The following is a 20,534-nucleotide window of genomic DNA, read 5'->3' on the forward strand; positions in this document are numbered from 1 at the left end:
TCTATTAGATTCCATATTTTCCATTTTACTCAAATTAATATAAATTGAAGGATAAGCATTTAGTTTGAATACAAAATATTTGCAAAACTCAACCCTGCAAGTTTCAATATTATCAATAGATGTAGAAAATTGATATTTTTCAATGGCTTTGATTTTTTTTTTTTTCCTTCAAAAATCTAGATCAAAGGTGAGTTTGTTCAGATTTAAAAATGAGTTGTTTAGGGGAAAGAAAAAAAAAAGTGTTTAACCATCAAGTAGATTTTGAAACACTTTTAAAGTATATTTTATAAGGTTTCTATCAAAAGAAATTAAACAAAAATCATTCTTTTGAAAAAGATTGTGTTCTCTAATCAATCCAAATAGACCATAATATAGCTGTTTATTCGTTGCTTACTATTTACAATTAATGGTCGACATACCTAATAAATTAAAACATTAAAGGGACAAAAATGTTCACAATATTATTCTAACTCACTTAAAAGTTTTAATATATTACAGATTGAAAAGCTATCCCAAATGCACGCACCACACGTAGGAGGGTGCACAACATTCTGTATTTTTAGCTAATCAAACTGTTGAGCAGTGTGTACAAAAGCCTGAATTGAACCATAAATATAAGAGTTCCTATAACTAGTCTTTGAAAACAAAATTTCCTAGAAGTTTCTTTCCTCAAAAAAGAAAAATGAGAACCACCAAAAATCTCAGGCAGATTTCAACTTGGCTGAAGTTGAAGCAAGGTAGGAAAGGGTCCTGTGTCCCACAAATACCAAGAAAATACCCAAGATTCCCAGTGCTTTCAATGTTGTAAACAGGTCCAACTGCATAAAGAGAATGAGACTTCAATAAGCATGTTGAAATTAAAATGTGCCCCCGAAATTTCATGTATTTTTTATCATCCAAACCTCAGAATTTATAGACTACAGTTTAATGTGGCACCTACCTTCAACCAAAAGAAAGTGTAAAGCAGGATAACTGCTGCAATGCTAAGATGGAAGAGAAAGGCGAAGGTGGCAGGTACTGTCGATGTCGGGAAGCACTTTAGATTCACACCCAATCGCAATAGCTATCAACAGATAAACAAAGGTACGTGTGATATGTTATTAATATTAATGATGGCACATTGCAAAAAGCATATACCGGAATATGATTGGTGTTACAAATAAAAAAAATTGAATGTATATCAACGATTCAACATCAACTCTCAAAATCATGGACATGTTGATGCTGATGCAAATATGAATGTCAAATGATACTCCAAAAATCAGACTCACCCCAACCAAAAATCCAAGGAATGGTAAAAATGTGAGACCCAAGAAAGTAAGAGAGAGCTCCTTAGGTGGGCGCTTTTCTGGAGCCCTGAAGATGTGACTTATTTCAGCTTTGGGTCCATAGCGTGTGTAAGGATCGACGGGCTGTAGAGGTGGACGAGGTGCCTTCTCTGGAGCCTCAGGTAGATCCAAGTCAATATGACCAACAGCCCGTAAGAAAGAATTCTCCTGAAGAAAGGAAACACCTGACCTGCTTAGAAGTTTCCAAAGTAAACTTTACAAATGAAATTAAAAAAAGAAACTGAAATTACCATGACAGCATCACCAACAGTTAACTGAATGTCATATTGACCCGAGAGATAGAAAAACTTCTCAACCAACCCAAGGAAGTCCTAAAGAGGAAAAACAAATCAGCCATGAGCAAATTATAATTTTACTTAGCTTGGTTCATCAGCTAATCTAATATAGAAACTAGTTGGCACATGTTAATGTCAACGTGAATAATAGATATTTGTTTGAAGTTGTTGGAAGACATGAACATATAACCTACAATCTTCATTCAGTACAAAGTGGATAGCTCTATTTACTAACTATAGAACTATTTGAAGAGATTTCAGTATTTTTTTTTTTTACTTTTCACAAGGACACCTTTTCTATTCTAATCTTTATCATTATTGACATAGATATATCTTTTTAGTCTACTCAACAAATGTTCTATAGGCATGTCTAACATATTTGTCGCACTAACAAGTGTCCAATACGTGTCCCATAAGTGTCGAAGTGTCCAAGTGCCCAACACATGTCGGACACGGCCACGCTAGCCAAACTAAAGTGTCCGTACTTCTTAGGTCATGGATGCAATGCACCACATGTTATACTTTGGTGCAATCACTTAACGCAGTTAGATTCAGAAGAAATCCTCTTCTGAGCAACATATTCTGATCCATAGGTGTGTATTATATTGAATTGCATTGTTTTTTAACAAGCAACAGTTTATACAGCTCTAGCTAAATTGCAAAATAGTAGGATGTTTTATGCATATAGAGAGAATAAATTCAACAAACTTAACTAGAACTATTTTAAATTGTTTGTCCAAGCTTTCAACCACAAAGATATGCTCAACGCCACTTTCATGCCTCAGCTTGAGAAAAGCCTGCAACGAAGCAAACTTGTCAAAAAAGTAAAAAAAAAAAAAAAAAACGATGGAACAATGAGACACAAATACATACTTGATGCGGCTTAAAACCATGTCCTTGTGGTGTGGCCAGTTGAAATAATAAACGCAATTTCTGCAGGTGGTTTGCTGACAATGAAACAACACCCTCCCCAACTAAATCAAGCCTGAAGGAATCCAAAATGACAGATTATCTCTGTTTACTTGCAGAATTAAAAGCATAAAAGATCATCAAATGTGTTCAAAGGACTCCGTACTAAACCCAATAACCAGTTTGAAAAGATTAATAAATAAATAATAATAATAATGTTTACTTCTTCTGGGTCTCAATGCTCCCTAGATCGCTATCAAGAACTGCAATCTCTGCATTCTCAATGTTGACAACTCCTGTGATATATATTGGCACTTGAATCTGCCCACCAGTGGCATAAATATCCATATGCTCTGAATCGTGAAGAACAATCTAGAAAAGGGGTAAAGAATGTTTTCAACATATCGTGGGACAAACTCTGAAAACATGCGCTAAATAAAATTATAAGTGTTTGTGAAAACATGTGCTAAATAAAATTATAAGAAAAATGTTGTACCTCAAACACGAACACATAGTTTCCAACATCAAAGGTCTTGGGAAAAGCATCCAAGGTATGTAAACCAGTCTGAGGATCAAACTTGAGTTCCTATAATTCCAAAAAAAGGACAAAAAAGAAAAGAGCAACAAATGAAGTGACGTTAATTTCATTAAACATTCACCTGGATTAAATGGAATGCTTTCAGTTTATAATGTTCTAATATAATATTCAAATAGTGAAGAATATTAACTATCAGACCTGGCCATCGATAATGGAGGTGTCCTTTGAACCAGATAGAAAAGCTCTTACTATCTTCACGGTTAGATGAGGTGCAAGTGAGCCAAGCACAGTAGTCACTCTAACCTGTTAACATTTAACGTTAATAAATATCTACCAATGACTTTTGTATAAAAGGCTCTTTAATGGGCTAAAACAAGGGAAGCGAAAAATAATCATTTGTACAGATGGAGTCAATTAACAAAATAAAAATTTAATATGCAAAGGATTTTGTTAAGAACTCCAGATAAACCAACACAGGCCACTCTAACAGGCAGTAAACTCAAAACTTAAAGTCATAAAAGAACGTACAGCATCAACTAGCAAACAACTTATGTGTGTTTGTGTACATGTTGAATAAACCATACAACTACAAAACTCATCTTAAAAAAAATAACGACTTTCCCATCAAAGGGTGCTCATTGACAATCATAGACTGGGAGTAACTTCAGGCTTTAGGTACCTAGCTTCTACTTGGTGTACCCTCTCTTAAGTCTTAATTCTTCTATAATTATAGCTCGCTTTCATTAAAATCAATTGTGTGTATGAAGCTACTTAGGTTCCGTTGATGGTTTGTCTAGAACACACTAAATCATCTAGGTCAACACTTTTCTACCTTATGTACTTACTCATATTATCAGTGAAAAGTTTCTAGTTTTCTGATAAACAAAATGACACATCACATAAGTGAGACAAAATACACTGATGGGAAAATAAAAATTAGAGCAGATAGGAGTGGAAAGCTTTTTCAGTGATTGGAGTCCCTAAACTTTTAAATTTGTAACTATTTATTTTCCTTCATATGTAACAATTTAGTCCAATGTACTTTAAATTTTGAACAATTTAATCCCTACTTTCCAATATTTTTTATAACGAACCTCATTCAAATTTTGAAATAAACAGACTAAATTATTACATACTAAGTTAGAAACTTAACTATTACCAAATTGAAAGTACTAAAACTAAATTGATACCAAAAAGTTCAAGGACAAAATTGTTACTCCGAAGAAAGTTTAGGGACCAAAAATTATTTTTAACTAAATTTATAAAATTAAGTTTCATTTAGTTCCTTTTCTCCATTAAATTACATTTTTATTTATTCACGGATTATTTTTCATAAAATGAACTTCCATTTAGTCACAAGTACAAAAGCCAGTAGCACAAGAGCACTGACAACAATGCACCTCCTTTAGTGCTAACTCTTTATGCTGAATTTGATATCGATACCGTGCATGTATTAAAACCATAACATGCCGGTCTAAACCAGATTCTACATTGTGCTCACGAATAAAACAAATGAAATGCCCAGACTCCATAAACCATTCATGAACAAATAAGTAATTATGAAAATGCTTCTACAAGATGCTCTGGTAATGAAAGACAGTTTGGTAGAAGAATAAACCTTCAGTTGGTCTTCCTTTGTTAAGGAAAGAACAGTAGCTGGAAGAGATAAAATCAACGGAACAGAAACCCTGTGACAAGAAAGAAGAATTGAAATGAGAAATCCAAGGCATGATGGTATGCAAAAGAAAATATTTTATCACGTAACGAAGACAGTACATCAAGTGGTGAAACAAGAAACCCAATCCTATTGTAAAAAGTAAATTTGGCTATTTCTTTTTTAGTGAATTTCATGAGAGGCTTTTACTACAAGGAAAGAAATAAGCCTGAAAAAAGTAATCAATTTATAGAAATTACAAGGCAACAATTTGCTCCTTCTACATTGAAACAAATATTCAAATGTGCGCCACTTAAAAAGAATAGCCAAATTGAATTTTATCATGGAGTAAACCAATAGTTCCAGTCTATCCCACAGATTATTTAATCTTCCAATTGATAATAGAACAATATATTTCCTCTGCTTTCTTGGGAGACAATAAAAAGGAAAAAAAAAAAAGTCGGTCGAACTCCATTTTTTATAACAAATCAAACTTCATAAGTGGAAAACAAAATAAGTTACTCCAATAAACATTAATAAAAATAAATAAGAGAGAGAGTCGTTACAGAACTACTTTTTTTTTAAATGAGATAATTAAGGAACTACTTCCATAATGCAATCAATGTGGAAGCTTAAAAACAGAACATACCCCAACATCGGAAGATTCAAAAGCTTCCCGCCTTCCTAATTCTCAGAGTGCCAAAAAAAGATAGCAAAAGATACCCTCCCATCTAAATAACAGCATACTAGTGGGCCCCACACCAACCACACAATTTCCCACGTAATCATTCCTTTCCTTACTCACTTACGCAAATACAAACGTATGATCAGGGCCTTATCATTACACATGCCCCAAAGAGCCACTTTGTCCTCAAGGTAGATTTCTAGAAGTTGGTCCTCAAGAGTCGAAGCTACTTCCCACCTTGCCTCCTTATTAGTGTTCCCAACTGTACAATTTATCACTTACCCATTCCTTTCCTCGCTTACTCACATTCACACATATCATTGGGGGCTTATCATTACCTGTCCCCAAATAGCCACCTTGTCCTCAAGGTGGAATTCCAAAAATTGATCCTGAAGAGTCGAAACTACTTCCCACATTGCCTCCTCCTTATTAGTGTTCTCAACAAATTAGCACCTCCATGTCACCTTCCAAGTGGATAATTTCCGTAAGCCCAGATGGCTGGAGTTGAACAGTCAAATCATTAGCCAAATTAGGGGGAATGGCAAAGACATGCATGTTACATCCCACTTCCTCTGGCAGCACCTACATGAAACACATAATAATAGTTGTGTCTCGAGATGATGCGACCTTCTATGCCATCGGTCCAATTTTTGCAATGATCTGAAATGGGCCTATGAATCTTGGCACATTAGGATGCTTAAGAAGACTGACAATATGGTTGTAAAGGTACAACCAATCATTGACTTCAAGTTGAACCTTCCCATGTTTCTCGTTGGCAAACTTGGTCATTCGCTGCTGAGCCTTAGATAAATAGTCCCTTAAGGTTTGTAGCATAGCATCGCAATCTCGTGATTGGGTATCAACCTCAGCAACCATAGGAAAATTTGAAACATAACTTGGGGGTGGGGAGGGGGGTGCGGGGCTGTTTTCCTATGATAGGCTACGTTGTAACTAAATTCCACCCACAACAACCATTAACACACTACTACTATCCGCCCCCTGATTCACCACCTTAGTTTGCCCATCCGCTGGAAGGTGTTCTCCACGTTCAACTCTCGACCCCTCAGTGTCATTGTCACCTTCAGCTTCTCTCACAAAATGCAAAATTGGAAGTCCATCCTAGAATCGAACCTTACCTCTATGTCAACCCATCTTCTTTTCGAGCGTGATAATCTTGATTTCCATTTTTCCAATGAATCTCCATAACTACTGACTGCTCTTATACCAAAATTGATAGGTCTTGCCCGAAGTTCTTATTTATACACAAATAGTAAGGTAACAAGAAAGATTTAAGAAGAGCTTCTCATCTCTATTCTCTCCTAATTCTCATAGAGTACACACACAACGCTGACACCCATATAATGCAAAACGCCCCAGCCCATCAACCTAATCTAACAGCATCCTAATGGGCCCCACACCAACTGTAAAATTTCTCACGTCCTCATTCCTTTCCTCACTTACTAACGCGAATACATATGTATGATCAGGGGCTTATCAATACTTAACTAAATTCCCCTTCCCCAAAAGTACAAACTTCCACCATCAGCCGAACACCAAACAAAAGTTGCATATACAACAAGTCCGAAAAGATTTACAGAGACATTCTAACCATTCAAAATTTCTTTTATTTGTTTTTCTAATAGTGAACAAAATTATAATCCAAAAAATAAGGAAATAAGGCATTCCAAGGCCTCAAGCAATAAATAAAAGGAGCACTTGCATTCTACACTTTATTTGTAATAGAGGAAGAATAATTATGGAAAAGTGTATATATATTGAAAGATCAAATGTAAGGCAACAAGATGCAATAAAAAATTTATGAGAAGACTTGGCCAGTGTTTTAAAAAGACAACCTAGGTGCACCTAGGCCCAAGGCACAGCCTCTGGACAATGAAGGCCACTTGAGGCGCTTGCCTCAAAGCTTAAGGTGTGCACTTCAACACCTCAAGGCTAATTTCCTACCCTTTTCCTTTTCCTTTCCTTTTTTTTTTTTTTTTTGGTGTGTAACTTTTAAGAAACACATTAATATTCTTAAAAGATATTTGCTTTTTTCCCTATAATCTCAAATAAAAGTTATACTTTCTGGAACCTTTTCATCATCTCATTATTCACAATACTATTTTTCTTCAAACAAAAAAAAAAATTATATTTTTCTATTATGCTCCTCATAAAATAGAGTTTGCATTATTTTTTGCGGCTAGCACCTAAAGCCTAGAGGCTATTGTGCTTTAGTGCGCTTGACCTTTAAAAAACAATTGGTCTTGAAAGTCCTAGCCTTTCCTGAAAACCCTAAAAGACAACCAAATCCCTAAGTCTAACCATCCAAAGGTTACACCAAACCTTTGTCCAATAGTGCAATCGACCCTTAGAGCAACAATATGATTCAAGAAAAGCAAAAACTATTAAAAAGAATGTTCCATAAAGAACTCCAAGTCTTAAGTTTGTGATAAAAGATTATCATCATAATGTAGAAATCTACTGACCAACCAAGTCCAACCGTCAATATCACTAATAATAAAGTACTTGCCTATTTGTCTCCAAGCAAGCCAAGGAATCTATTTGGTTGAATAAGTCTTTTGCATCACCAGGAATTCCAATGCCAAGGAAGAATTTTGCCAGACCAAAAATTGCATCCCCAGGAAGCTAAAGATGAAAACCAAATTGATATATAATAAATTAAGGAATCAAAATGGAATTAAGGAACCAAAATGCAAATTTATGTCTTCACTCACATTTAAGCTTCCAGAAGTAACAGCAGCAAATGCTGTCAACCCTCGAACAACTGAAGATGTGGTTGCAAGAGGCCCATGATGTTCATATGCATCAACAACTTTTTCCTCGAAATATAAAGCTCCATCATCTGCAAGACAAAGACTTCATCAAATTACCTATATGGAGTAGTTAGTCAAGAACACAAAAAGGTGCAGATATTAAGAATGGAATGAGAAGTTTCCAATTTGGATGATAATCTTTCTCCAGATGTGCACCGACACAGGAAAGAAAATGTTATTAGGTTCTACAACAATTGAAACTTGAGGGAAATAATACGAGACATAATTGCCATTTTCCTTTCCATAAGACAACTTTAATTCATACACTCAGAGATTACAAATGCTTAGATGTTTTGGGAGATCTACGGGAGAGAAACAAGAAAATCTTTTAAGGGCTCATGAGAACTTCGAGTGATGTGTGGCCCTTATAAGGTTCTACATTTATCTTTGGCATTAATGGTGAAGTCTTTTTGTAATTATCCTTTGAAGTCTTCTTTTATTCGATAGAATTTCGTTTTTCTATAGTTTTTCTTTTTGATCGAAAACACAACTTTCATTAAGAAAAAAAATGAAAGAATACGACATACAAAAAAACCAAGCCCACAAAAATCTCCCTTCAAAGAAATGGGGTCCAACTAACTAAATATTGCCTAAAGAATAGTTACAAAACATCTTAAAAACCGAAGCACCAAAGGGAGACATAAAATTTCACCAAAGACCAAACAACACTAGGGTCCCTCTCCAATCCTCTAAACACTATTATATTTCTCCCTCCCTATAACCCCCACAGAATAGCGCACACCCCAGCTTCCCAAGAAAAGCAACCCTCCTCCCTAAAAGGTGAATGGAGGAAGAATTCTTCAATTGAAACAACACTCCTCTGAGGCCAACATGAAACCAAACTCCAGGAAAAAATAGTTCCATATCGACCTTGCAAACTCACCACCCCAAAGCAAATGATCCAGGTCTTCCTCTATTTCCGACCAAGAATACAACAGAAGGGGCCAACTAACAAAGGTAATTTCCCCGAAAGTCGGTCGAACGAGTTCACACGACCCAGTATACCAAGAAAATAACTTAATTTTCTTTGGAACCTTAATCCTCCGTGAAGTATCAAAGACAGACTTTTTTGTCGAAGAGCAATTTAATTTCATGGAAGAATAAGAAACAAAATGTAGTTTCAATAAAGTGTTGAATATAAACTAATGTGGGTACATCAATTCTGAATTGAGGAGGGCGTTAATCTTACAATTTCAACCAAGTTGTGGTGTAACAACCAAATTGCCCTTTATATTGCATCCTTTCATGAGCGAACAAAACATATTGAAATTAATTGTCATTTTGTTCGTGAGAAAAAACAAGGTGTGTCTCCTATGAGATCAATAATGAGATATTTTTGCACAACTTTGAATAGATTATACTTTTGTAACAAGCTGGGCATAATTAACATATATGCTGGGGGTGTTATAGTTCAGATGTGAATTATAGGAACTTATTGGTCTTGTGGTCTTCAATGTAATTTACTTCTCTTAGTTTAGAGCTTCCACTTCTCTAAGCAGGATTCTTTATATTTTGATCTCAAATTAACATGAATGACACACCTCATTATCTGCCTCTAACTACAAGTTTATGTGCACATCAATGCATAACCAAATATCTACCCAAAAAAAAAAAGAAGATAAAAGGATGTGGAGTTCGTGCAAACACTTCAGAGAAAATATGCAATTGAATTCCTGCAAGATCATGAAAAACTTATAATTAATAACTATCACTACAAACAATGATGCCTAATTTCTAGAACTGAACATTCAGTTGCATTGTAACTACATCATCTGCTTAAGTTTAGGATCAAACACCAAGATAGAAACATTGAATATTTTATGGGTGCAAGGGAGCTTTGAGAAAAATTGATTTTTGTTTCATTTTAGTGATGTTTGTTAGGTCCATATTTGTCTTTTTCATGACCTTCCTCTGTTTCTTACAATCATGAATTATGACGCTTTCCTGCAATAATTTGTGTTTTTCAATAGATTCTATTGTTGGTGGGGCCATAATGTCTTAAAATAAACTTTTCATGACCTTCCTCTGATTGTGTGTTCGATTAAAGGAGAGATGGTTGGCATCTCCCCTGACAGGGTTAGGAACAGCCTTCGGGCTTCCCTGTTAACACATACGGTCATGACCTTCCTCTGATTCTGGCTGTTTTGTTTTTTTGTTTTATTCTTTCATTTGCTTTAAAGAAAGCTGGTAATGAAATTAGTAAATCAACATTAGGCTCACCGAAGGAGGGCTCTGCCTAGACTCTCTGCTTATACAGCCTTTTCCTCTAGCAAATGAGGGAAAGTAGAGATTTTGTAGTTAAAAGAACAGGTAAAACATTGAACTATTGTTGCTCATTTTCTTGTGTGGCATGCCCCAGCAATATTCAGACAGCATGGTTTGTCTGAAAGAGCGGCGTCTCTTTTGTTCCAGTCCATTCGATAGTTGACTTTCTTCGATAGACAAATGCTGGTTGGATTGGAAGTCTGATGGGGTTTGAGACGAGCACTCCAAGTCGCTTGATGAATTGGGACATCAATCACTTGTTGGAGCAATACTGAGTTTTTCAATTTTCAGATAAGTTTTATCTGAAAGTTTTGGTGTCATTTTATGTTTTGGAACCTCCAAATGAACAGAATCGGGAATAAAATGTCAATGTATAAAAAATAAATAAATAAATAAAAAGCAGGGAAAATCATGCTGAAAATTCCATTAGGTGCAATGTTTGTTTTCCAATTATTGGGATTTTGAGGATATTTTGTTCTTTGTTTTCCCCCTTTTTCCTCTTCATTTTTTTCCCAGAAAAAAAACATTAGGCTTTTCATGCTTCAACTAGAGAGAGCACGGCAGACAAACTGGGTTTAGTTTCAAAAGGAAAACAAAGATTGTATTGTTGAATGGCAAATTTTATAAAAGGCTATGAATGTTTTTTCTATTAATGGGAACCGCAAAGGAAAGAAACTAGAGAGTTTTTCAAGATAAGGCAACAGATCAAGTGGAGGAGAAGAAAAAGGTTAGACTCAATGCTTCTGAACGGTGTTTGCAATTTTGTACTGGGCAAGTGAATGGAACAGACACGGGCCATCCACCCATACTCCAAAATCAAATGAAATAATGAATTCAAGATGAAGGTGACAAATTGCCCAAGCTTTTTAATAAATAAAATCCACATTTGAATGATGAAGGCAAAGGCTTACCATATTTCTCAATACTGTCAAAAAGTTTGAGTATATCATTCTTTACAGTACCAACCTACAAAAAAATATATAGAGGAACATGATAATATAAATATACAAATGTGAGATCAACAAGCTAAAAAGTAACTACAATTTGAAACTAATGATAAGCAGTGGAATAAGAATAGGAACATGATAAATAGAAATAGTCACAAAGTTTATAGCCATAACAGTCAAACAGGAGTGCGAGAATGTGTTAGTGACTAAAACTTCATATTAGGAAGCAACTACTTTATTCATGTCTTTCAAAATCACTTCGATAAGGTCACGTAGTAGAATCAAAAACATAGTCTGACTACAAAATTAAGACCAGCTAAAGTGTTGCTACAGACTCGGGAAATTGCAGAATAAACAACTAACTACTCACATATCTGGCTGGCAGTCATGAAATTGCAGAATGATTCCCAAGATGCTAAATCTTAAGTTTTAAAGAAAATTGGAAGCGAGCCTTAATGCAATAATAAACAACTAACCACTCACATTTTCTTCTAAGAAGAAATCTCATTGGTAAAAGGAAAACCGGAGCTAAGTTCTTCCTCTCATAATCACCCAAGGAGTTTTCCTTTGCAAAAGAGATAATGAACTCAAAATCATATCTTCTTCAAATGCCCTTTTGTTTCTGAAATATGGCTGATTTATTTTCTCCCTTTGGTTGGTCCACAGTCGACCCTTATGCTACAATTGATTGGATCCATATGTTGTTGATTCACCCATTAAAGGATACTAAAGAGAACTTTTGGTCCAGTACCATCGGAGTTGTTCTATGGAGAATTTGCAAAGAAAGAAATGCAAGAATTTTTCATGGCAAAGAATGTTCCTCCAAAGTAGCTCTACATTTACTTCCAAAGAAATTCTAGATTTACCTCTTTTTGGTGTAAAGAAACATGGGCTTCTCAAGAGCCATAATTTAAATTTCCTTGTTGCTAAATGAAAACATCTTTTGTACCCCTATGAAATGAGACCCTTTCTTACATCTTTGGATAATTTCATTCGATCAATGAAATCGTTTCTGATTTTAAAAAAAAAAAATGCTTCTGTCATTCCAAAAAGTCTATAAGAAAGCTCTCATAGTCATAATCACACAAGGAGTTTTCACTTCGCCTAGCAAAGAAGTGCCACCTGAGAAGAAGTGGAGAAGGCTTGCCAATATCTCTATGAATCCAGACAGTCCATTCAGAAGGGTTGATCGCCGTGTATATGCATGCTTCCTAAAATGAGGTTCCAAATGAAATTCAAATCTAATTCCACTCTCTCGCTTTCAAGCTTAGCCCACCAAATCTTAAGACTCCAAAACTATGGTACCCATACCCTAAAGCTCTTCCTAGGGATTCCCAATTGCATATATTCGGGTCAAGAATGGTAGCTCCATTTCTAAATTATCATAAAATGGCTTTGACAAAAATTCACAGAATAATTGCACTGGCACACGTCTACTACTTCCATTTACCGTGGAGGTGGTTGAAAGCAGGGCAGTGAGATAATATAATTTTTCCAAATCATTGAAGTTTATATTGAAGGAAGTTGAGGTCCCAAGAAGTACTTGAGCGGTTCCATAAACTTTAATAATGAAAAAGAATTTACCATTGAGAAATAGTAAGAAGTCTAGAGCTCTTTCGTGGGAAAATTTGGAAGGAAAGAAATTGAAGAGTATTCGAAGGCATTCCTACTTTTTTCCGCTTTCTTTCATAATTGTATACAAACTCACTTCTTTATATGGAGTCGAACACATCAGAAATTCTTTTGAAACTACAAGCTTAGCTTTTAATCCTTCAAGATTGGAAGGCGTTAACTAGTTTTTCGGAATCCAGCTTTCTCATCTTCTGCCCCCAGGCTTTTATTCACCCACTTTCTATAGGATTATCTATATCTCAATTATCAAGAACTAGACCGTTGATATCAAGAGGGGAAAAGCATTTCAAATGAAAAACCAAAAATCTGAAAGTGCAGGGAGAAGGGGAAACAATTATCAAATATAAACAATAAACATAGTACCCTACTCTCTAGGTCTCATAAAATAAGTATCCGTATTCTCAATTTTTCTTTCAAGCCTACCATAGGACATCCTTCACGTCAATTTGGGCATGTAGGAGGATAATACTCATTTCTTCAAGAATTTGAATGATAACTAATTAAATGAAGGGATATAATGCAATTTTAATTAAATAAATGCCAATCATATTAGAATTAAACATAGAACTTGGTGTATGGAATAATTGAGCTTTTTCAAATTGTTCAAAATTGCAAATTAAGATCTAGGTTTAATGATACCTGTAATAGCATAACCACACTAATAAAAAGAAAAGGTAGAGATTTTTCACAAGAAAGGAATGTAAGATTTCAGAGCAGAACAACAAGGGAAAAAGTAAGATTACAATATTTTGATCAATATCCAATGATGCTAATGATACAACACCAGCAAGGGCTTCAAGTGCCAATCCTACACAGAATAAAAGCTACAAAGTTTAAGCCATCTAGACAAAGAAAAACAAATATATTGACATAAGTCATAGTGATTGAAAAATGTTAACTTGTCACCTAAAATGAGTGCAATTCTTCATAATCTAAGTTCCTACAAATCTCATTTTCACAAACTTTTCAAAGTTACTAAATCGTTTTTAAATTTTCAGCAAGAAGAAGCAAGATATTCCCTTGAGAGAGAGAAAAAGAGAGCAAATCTAAATTTCCATATAAGTTGCAAAGTTGGATAGGACATACAACTTTAAAATATTAGCCTAGAATACATGCATACCTCCCAAAAAAAAAATCGTAGTAAGGTAATCAACAATCACACCTCCCTCATTCCAAAAAAAATAAAATAAAATCACTCCTCCCACTTGTTTAGCAATCAAGAAAAGAGAAATGGTTGTTGTTGCCAAATTCATTTGTGTTGAAGCTTGTAAATTATAATAAATTTCGGAGAGAGCTATTGCTTACTACTTTCCTCGTCATCAAAATCCAACCATTCCTTTGCAACTATACTTCATATAGTATTTCCACAACTCCAAACACGCATTAAAGCACATATTTATTTCTAGATGGCTTTTCTTTTAAAAGCTCGTTTGGAGAATGTTTATGCTCGTCTTTCGCTTATGCTAATACAATAAGACTAAGAAACTTCTCTAATGCTTTGAAGAGTAATTTTATCACTATCTACAATCGCATACAACAAGAATGTCAAAAGAAAAACTTAAACTATAATAGGTGAAGAATTAAGGATGAATTAGTACCAGCAGCATAAGTACTAGACTCGGGATTATTAGAACTATACCGCCACCTTCCATCACTTTGGCTCAATGCCTGCAAATTATGCACGAAGTAGAACAAGGATAAATAATATGGATACTTATGGCTAAGCACAATTCATGTTAATAGTAGAAAAAATGTGACAAGGTAAAAGATCTACATGTGATTTCTCTATGATATTTGCATTCTAATATTTTGCAATCTAATCTTGCTTGATGCAGTTTCAATTATTTTTAAGCCAGAAACAACTTCTCATCAATATAAGCAAAAGCAAAATGCAAAACCCAAATGGAAATTAGATACTAGGCTATATATGTATATATTCGGTTTTTCAAATGCTGAATAACATAATCTAACCTTGATTGACTGAAAAATACCATCAGCATCCTTAAGTGATAGATCAACTCCAGAACTTTGATCCTGCAGGTAATGAAAGGAACTTACTAAATACAAAGATCAAAATAGAAGCTATACTCTGCGTTGTCATCCATGGGGAGTAGATTATGTCTGGATTGTGCATAGAATTTTACCTTTAGAAGTAATAAGCTTCCTATAGAGTAGTAGAAGTCAAACAGCGACCGCGCATCATTTAGAACAGTTCTAAGCCTTGAAGTAATGCTCTTCACAAAATCAAAAGAAATAATCATAAGTCATGAACATGCATCACAACCTATCACATCGGAGTTTGGAAGTTATGGGAGAAATATAAAGAAACAATACAAAATTTCTTAGCCTAAAATAGAATTTGATAGGATGATTTTTACAACAAAAAGTACCAGAAAACAGCAGCAGTACTTTGTCGTTTTCATGTGTTTTTTTAGTGTTTTACTAAGTTACCTTTTCACATCTAACCATCCAATGTCAAAGTAACATTTGAGTCAATAAATATATCTATAAATTAATATATTAAAGAACAAACCAAAATGGTCCCTTTGTGAACATCCGATGAAGAACAAACTAAAATGCAAAAAGCTGCCTAATATGGCATTTCTTGGTCTGCAATCTCATATGGATGGGAATGCTAGGCCCCAAAATGTACAGAGCGGTAAAAATGGTAATTCACCCCCCTTAGTGGTTGGTTAGGCAGATAGTTGTTCATATGGGAATTTTCTCTTTTTTTTGTATTTTTTTTTAATCATTGTATCTTTTTGTGTATAAGCTTTGTTGATATCACGGCAAAGCGACAACCATCCTATCAAACTGGTGGACGAACTCTTATATTTTCTGATTAATCAAATGTGACTCTCAAAGAAAGAGTCCTTGCAAGGATCTCAATTTAGAAGGAACATTACAGATTGCAAGATTGAGCAATGGGTTTCCCGACCCTCACTAGTATCCTCAATATAAAAGTTTATGCTCCTTTTAAGGCAGTGGGACTTTCTCAATCGATGTTGCCCAACCTCAATGGGAAAACACACCATTCTTCTTCACCTTAAAGTAAGTTTGATTCAGAAAGCTAAAACCTTTGAAAGGTGAAGGATTTCCTCTCGATTTTTTCCTTCGATACCCTTTCGTTGTGTCTTGTTGAGCAGTCCTCTTCTTGATCTTCAATGGGCGTGCTTCCCTAGTAGGCCGTGAAACTCTGCTTCAATTTCTTGTTATTCCAGTTTTTAAAGGCAATGGCAACCCATCTACAGAGGCTTTGAATTAAAAGAAACTAAAGAGTGTTTGAGGGAATAAGGCTTGTTTTGATGCTTTCTAAGATTCAGCTAACCTGTTTTTGTCCACTTAGCACTCTTTGACAAAAACAAATATTTGTAGTTATGATATGATGCATATTTGGGTTGATTGGGAGTCCTTTTGTAATCCCCTTGGCCTAGTGAGGATATATTAACTTCCCTTTTCGTAGCTTTTGTTTATAATACAAGACTTGTTCCCCCCGCACCAAAAAAACGTCTAAAAAAATGTTTTTAAAATTCAAACCAATAGATAACATTTTAAAAAATCAATTTGTAAAGTTGTATCTAAAAGTAATTTTTTTAAAATCTCAAGCAAGCTCAAGCTCTAAGAAATTGAGCGCCAATAATATAAGAATACCTCATATATCTCCTCCTTAATGTCACATTTCAAAACATCGTTGACTCTCAGTGCATAAAACAGATCCTTCAAAACTGCAGATGAACCAAGAACCTCTGATACAGACTTGCAAGTGGCAGCATTAATATCAGGTTTCTCTTGAATTCCAAGAATCTCAAATGTTCTTAACGCTTCATGTGTCTCTTCCAAACTGATCCAAAGAAAAACAACACAGAAAAAAACAAGGGAACAATGGCTTACACACAATAATAGTAGCTCATGGAAAAACAACAAAAACAAAACTAAAACCAAAACCACCAATTCAAAAGTAGTATTCTGCAACCAAAATTACAAAAACAACTCTTTGAGATTTGAAAACCCTAGTTAGAATAATGTTCATTAAAAATCTGTAATTATTTTCTTCAAATATTTCATAAATGTTTTATATTTTATTTTATTTTTTAAGTTTTGAAGTTTGTCAGACCGCCATGCAACCATCCCAGCAGGACAAGCCTGCCGAGAATGATCCTCTAATTTTATTTCTCAATTATTAAAATGTATAAGCTCTTTAGATGAAATGAACTTAACATGTAAATGCATCCAAATATATATGTATATGAGCTTATATATTTTGATTGATGTGTTCCTATCATCCATGCATCCTCATTTTTAGAGAATAACGTGTAACTGTATTCCAGACTGTATATGTTCTTTAACCTATTTCTTCTTCTTTTTTTATAAGAAATATTTCATTGATTGAATGAAATATTCAAAGATATCCAAAGATATACAAAGAGGCCCAATCAATATCAGAAGCATTTTGGTTCTTTGACCTATTTCAAATATCAGAAGCATGGGGAAAAGTTTCCATTGAAAGAATCAAATAGTCTCCCTTTCCCAAGTTTTTCACAATGAGGTTGTTGAAGGAGGTCAATCCATTTAGAGAAAATTCAACACGTTGTGTTTGAGTTAAGAGCGTGAAACTCTCAGGCCATTGTACTTCATTAAAGTTTGTTAGAATCCCTAAATTAAGATCTTAAGGGGTTTCCATAACTTCTTTCAGAAAGGGAATGTTAATGGCATAAAAAATGAGACCTCCTGTGCAATGCTATCACGAAAGGCACTTTTGTTAAAAATACAGTGATGGAATGGAAAAAGTAGTTTGTTGATATAAAAAAAATTATTTGACAACATAATTTATATTAGAAAGAAATACAATTTTCTGATCAGAAACCGAATTTTCCTGCTTTCACTTTCACATGAAAGCATAAGGGGGAGATTAGAACCATTTTTCAAAGAAGACGTTTTCTGAACCTATTTAAAAATTAGGGACGATCCTTTCCCACCCATGATTTGTCCAAGAATTTGACAGCCACGTCTTAATGCGCGAAAGCTATCTAACCCAGAGAGACAAATAGAAAATAAACCGAAGAAAATGCCTCAAGTAATAAACGTGTAATACCTTCCAAATGCTCCATTAGTAGGCTGGAAGAGCTCCAGAGCTGCATATCGATGTGAATCTGAGATCGGCTGAAAAATGCTGGCAGCTTGGCAGATCGAAATCCAAAAAAGTAGCACCAGAAATGGAACTAGGTTTCTGGCCATTGCTGCAAAAGAGCAGTAGTAAAGAAACATTAATGTATGATCCTATCAATTCCACAGATCACGCAATTCCTATATTTCGAAGGTTAATCGATACAAAATTTAACAAAATAAAAAGGGAAATAGAAATGGGTTTTGAAGAATCTTAGGGTATAGATCAAAGAGATAAGCTTCAGAGAGAAGGGAAGTCGATTACCCGAAGGGGGGGTCGTGCAGTCAACTGTGGGCGAGAGAGTGAGAAAGGAGAGGGAATGGGGGAAGCTGCTACATAAAACCCAGCTGGGGGAGTACACGGTTGGATTGGGTTTTTGGGAGATGAATTCACCAAATGGACCTTGTGTAACCCAACCCACCCGAACCCGGTCGGGTTTGATCAGAACACACACATTTTAGAACCCACTGATTTAAACTATAACACAGATCAAACACAAATGCATCAGAATTCAGAACCCACTGTGTTTGTCATTTTGATTTAAACGAATCGGAACACCAACACATCTAAACCTCTGAAGCCAAAACACCAAAACAGACCAATAATCTAGGCCAAGAGAAGAGATGTGACCAAATGTCGAGATCTAAACAAGATCCAAGCCACGAAATGACTCACCACGTTATTGCCGAACAAAACCGCAGTCTGACTACGATGGCGGTGGCTGGCGGTGGCTGGCGGCGGCGCTTGCTGAAAGGGGGAGAAGAACGAACTGCTGAGTGAAAAACCGAGAGAGAAACCGAGTTGCTGCTGCCGAATTTGTGGAGAGAAAGGAATAGAAAGACGGGGAGGGGCTTGACGAGTGAGAGATAGGATTTGGAACGTGAGCAGGGAATTTAAAAGAGGGTGGACCAAACAGAACCGAACCGCAGGTCCGGTCCGGTTTACTTCAAATAATGTGTGTCGATTCATTAAGAGAGAAAACCAAAAGTTTCGGTTCGGTCCTCGGTTCTATGTCGAACAAACCTGCATAAACCGAATCGAACAAACATTTATTTTGCTTTTTTTTAAATCAGATTCCAGCCCAGTCCATATCTTTTATCCTAAAATTTAAAGGCCCAACATACATGAAGCCCAACTCTCACTCACTTTTCAGCAACAAACTCACACATGAACATAACAAAACAACAAAAAACCCTAAAAAATTAAAAGTGTTCTCATCTCACTTACCTCCTTCAAAATGGATTCTCACCTTCACACCATTTTCTTCTTAGTTCTTAACCTTTACTACTTCTCACCTTCATACCATTTGTTTTCCTTTAGGTATAGTCCATGGTTCATCGCCTATTTCTCACCTTCACGCTATTTTCTTCACAAAATATGCTTCACGCTTCCTCACTTATAAATCCATAATCGATTCACATAGGTTGGAATGTGGAAGTTTTGGCGAATCTCATATTTTTTTTTTTTATCAATGTTCTCTTCTTTGAGGCTTCGTGGGGTTTTTTTTAACAAAGTGATTTTAGGGTTGGAAACTGGAGATTCACCGTCTACAAAATTTCTAATGTGTTGGAAATCGGTTTTATCATATGGACTCAATTGAATAAGGTTAGTTTGATTCAGAAATTGAAACCGAAATTTTGGAGATGTTTAACAAATTCTGAATTTAATTTTGAGCAAAATATGTGCCTCGGTGGGTCATTTCATAATTGCAATATTAAGCTATCATATTTAATTAATCTACATTCACATAATCAGTAGTGTGAACTTATGAGATTTTACCATTATTTTTCATGATTCCGGGATAAAACATGATATTGAATCTTCCCTATTTTTCTCTACCAATATCTATTTAAATTTATCTTTTGTTATCGCATTCGATTTTATATTTTCCTTTTCTTTTTTTTTCAATTTTCCTATACACTTTCCTATCAGATTTGGTTCTATCTAATTCCTTTTCAATTTGTTCATAAATTTTGTTATCACGTTCAGTTTTGTAACCCTCTTTTTTGATTTGGTTAAGTTTTATCTAATTCTTTTCATTTTATATGGTGATTATATATTATCACGTCTTATTTAATTTTATTTCTTATCTAATTATTTATTATTTTGATTCAGTTATATCTAATTATTTATTATTTGGATAATATTTTGGAAAAATTGCACAAACAATCCCTGGATTATAGGTTGGTTACAATCGCAGCCTTAAACTTTCGATTTGATCACTCATGTACTAGATCGTATCCCAATTTTTATTTGTACAGAAACATTAGGAAACGATACATATG

General features: G+C 34.9%; 1 protein-coding gene and 1 pseudogene across 2 annotated transcripts; one reads left to right on the forward strand and one right to left on the reverse strand.

Annotated features, from left to right (window-relative positions):
* Positions 1-441: 441 nt before the first annotated feature.
* Positions 442-19,117, reverse strand: HAP6 (ribophorin II (RPN2) family protein). 2 transcript variants are annotated; one of them, XM_039038611.2, is made up of 21 exons: positions 18,925-19,117; positions 18,514-18,726; positions 18,178-18,322; positions 16,737-16,926; positions 15,230-15,319; positions 15,057-15,119; positions 14,684-14,753; positions 13,829-13,893; positions 11,418-11,472; positions 8,143-8,270; positions 7,938-8,053; positions 4,690-4,759; positions 3,270-3,374; positions 3,030-3,119; positions 2,757-2,905; positions 2,498-2,609; positions 2,338-2,421; positions 1,580-1,660; positions 1,272-1,496; positions 941-1,063; positions 442-818 (listed from the first exon to the last, which is right to left on the reverse strand). In XM_039038611.2, exons 3-21 carry the CDS (start codon positions 18,318-18,320, stop codon positions 702-704), a joined length of 2,076 nt encoding a protein of 691 aa, XP_038894539.1. In that variant the 5' UTR covers positions 18,321-18,322; positions 18,514-18,726; positions 18,925-19,117; the 3' UTR covers positions 442-701. The 2 variants fall into 2 exon arrangements, with proteins under 2 accessions (XP_038894539.1, XP_038894540.1); XM_039038612.2 differs by lacking the exon at positions 18,514-18,726.
* Positions 10,275-10,392, forward strand: LOC120084304 (U6atac minor spliceosomal RNA; annotated as a pseudogene).
* Positions 19,118-20,534: the final 1,417 nt, after the last annotated feature.

This window comes from Benincasa hispida, chromosome 8 (assembly GCF_027475165.1).
Source record: "Benincasa hispida cultivar pf3 chromosome 8, pf3_genome.v1.1, whole genome shotgun sequence".
NCBI classification, from domain to species: Eukaryota; Viridiplantae; Streptophyta; class Magnoliopsida; order Cucurbitales; family Cucurbitaceae; genus Benincasa; species Benincasa hispida.

Coding starts and splice junctions, on each gene's coding strand:
- HAP6 (XM_039038612.2), bottom strand. CDS start 18,320: ATGGCCAGAAACCTAGTTCCATTTCTGGTGCTACTTTTTTGGATTTCG. Junction 15,320..16,736: donor TTAAGGAGGAGATATATGAG/GTATTCTTATAT, acceptor GATTTTGTGAAG/AGCATTACTTCAAGGCTTAG. Junction 2,610..2,756: donor AGCATTGAGACCCAGAAGAA/GTAAACATTATT, acceptor GGATTCCTTCAG/GCTTGATTTAGTTGGGGAGG.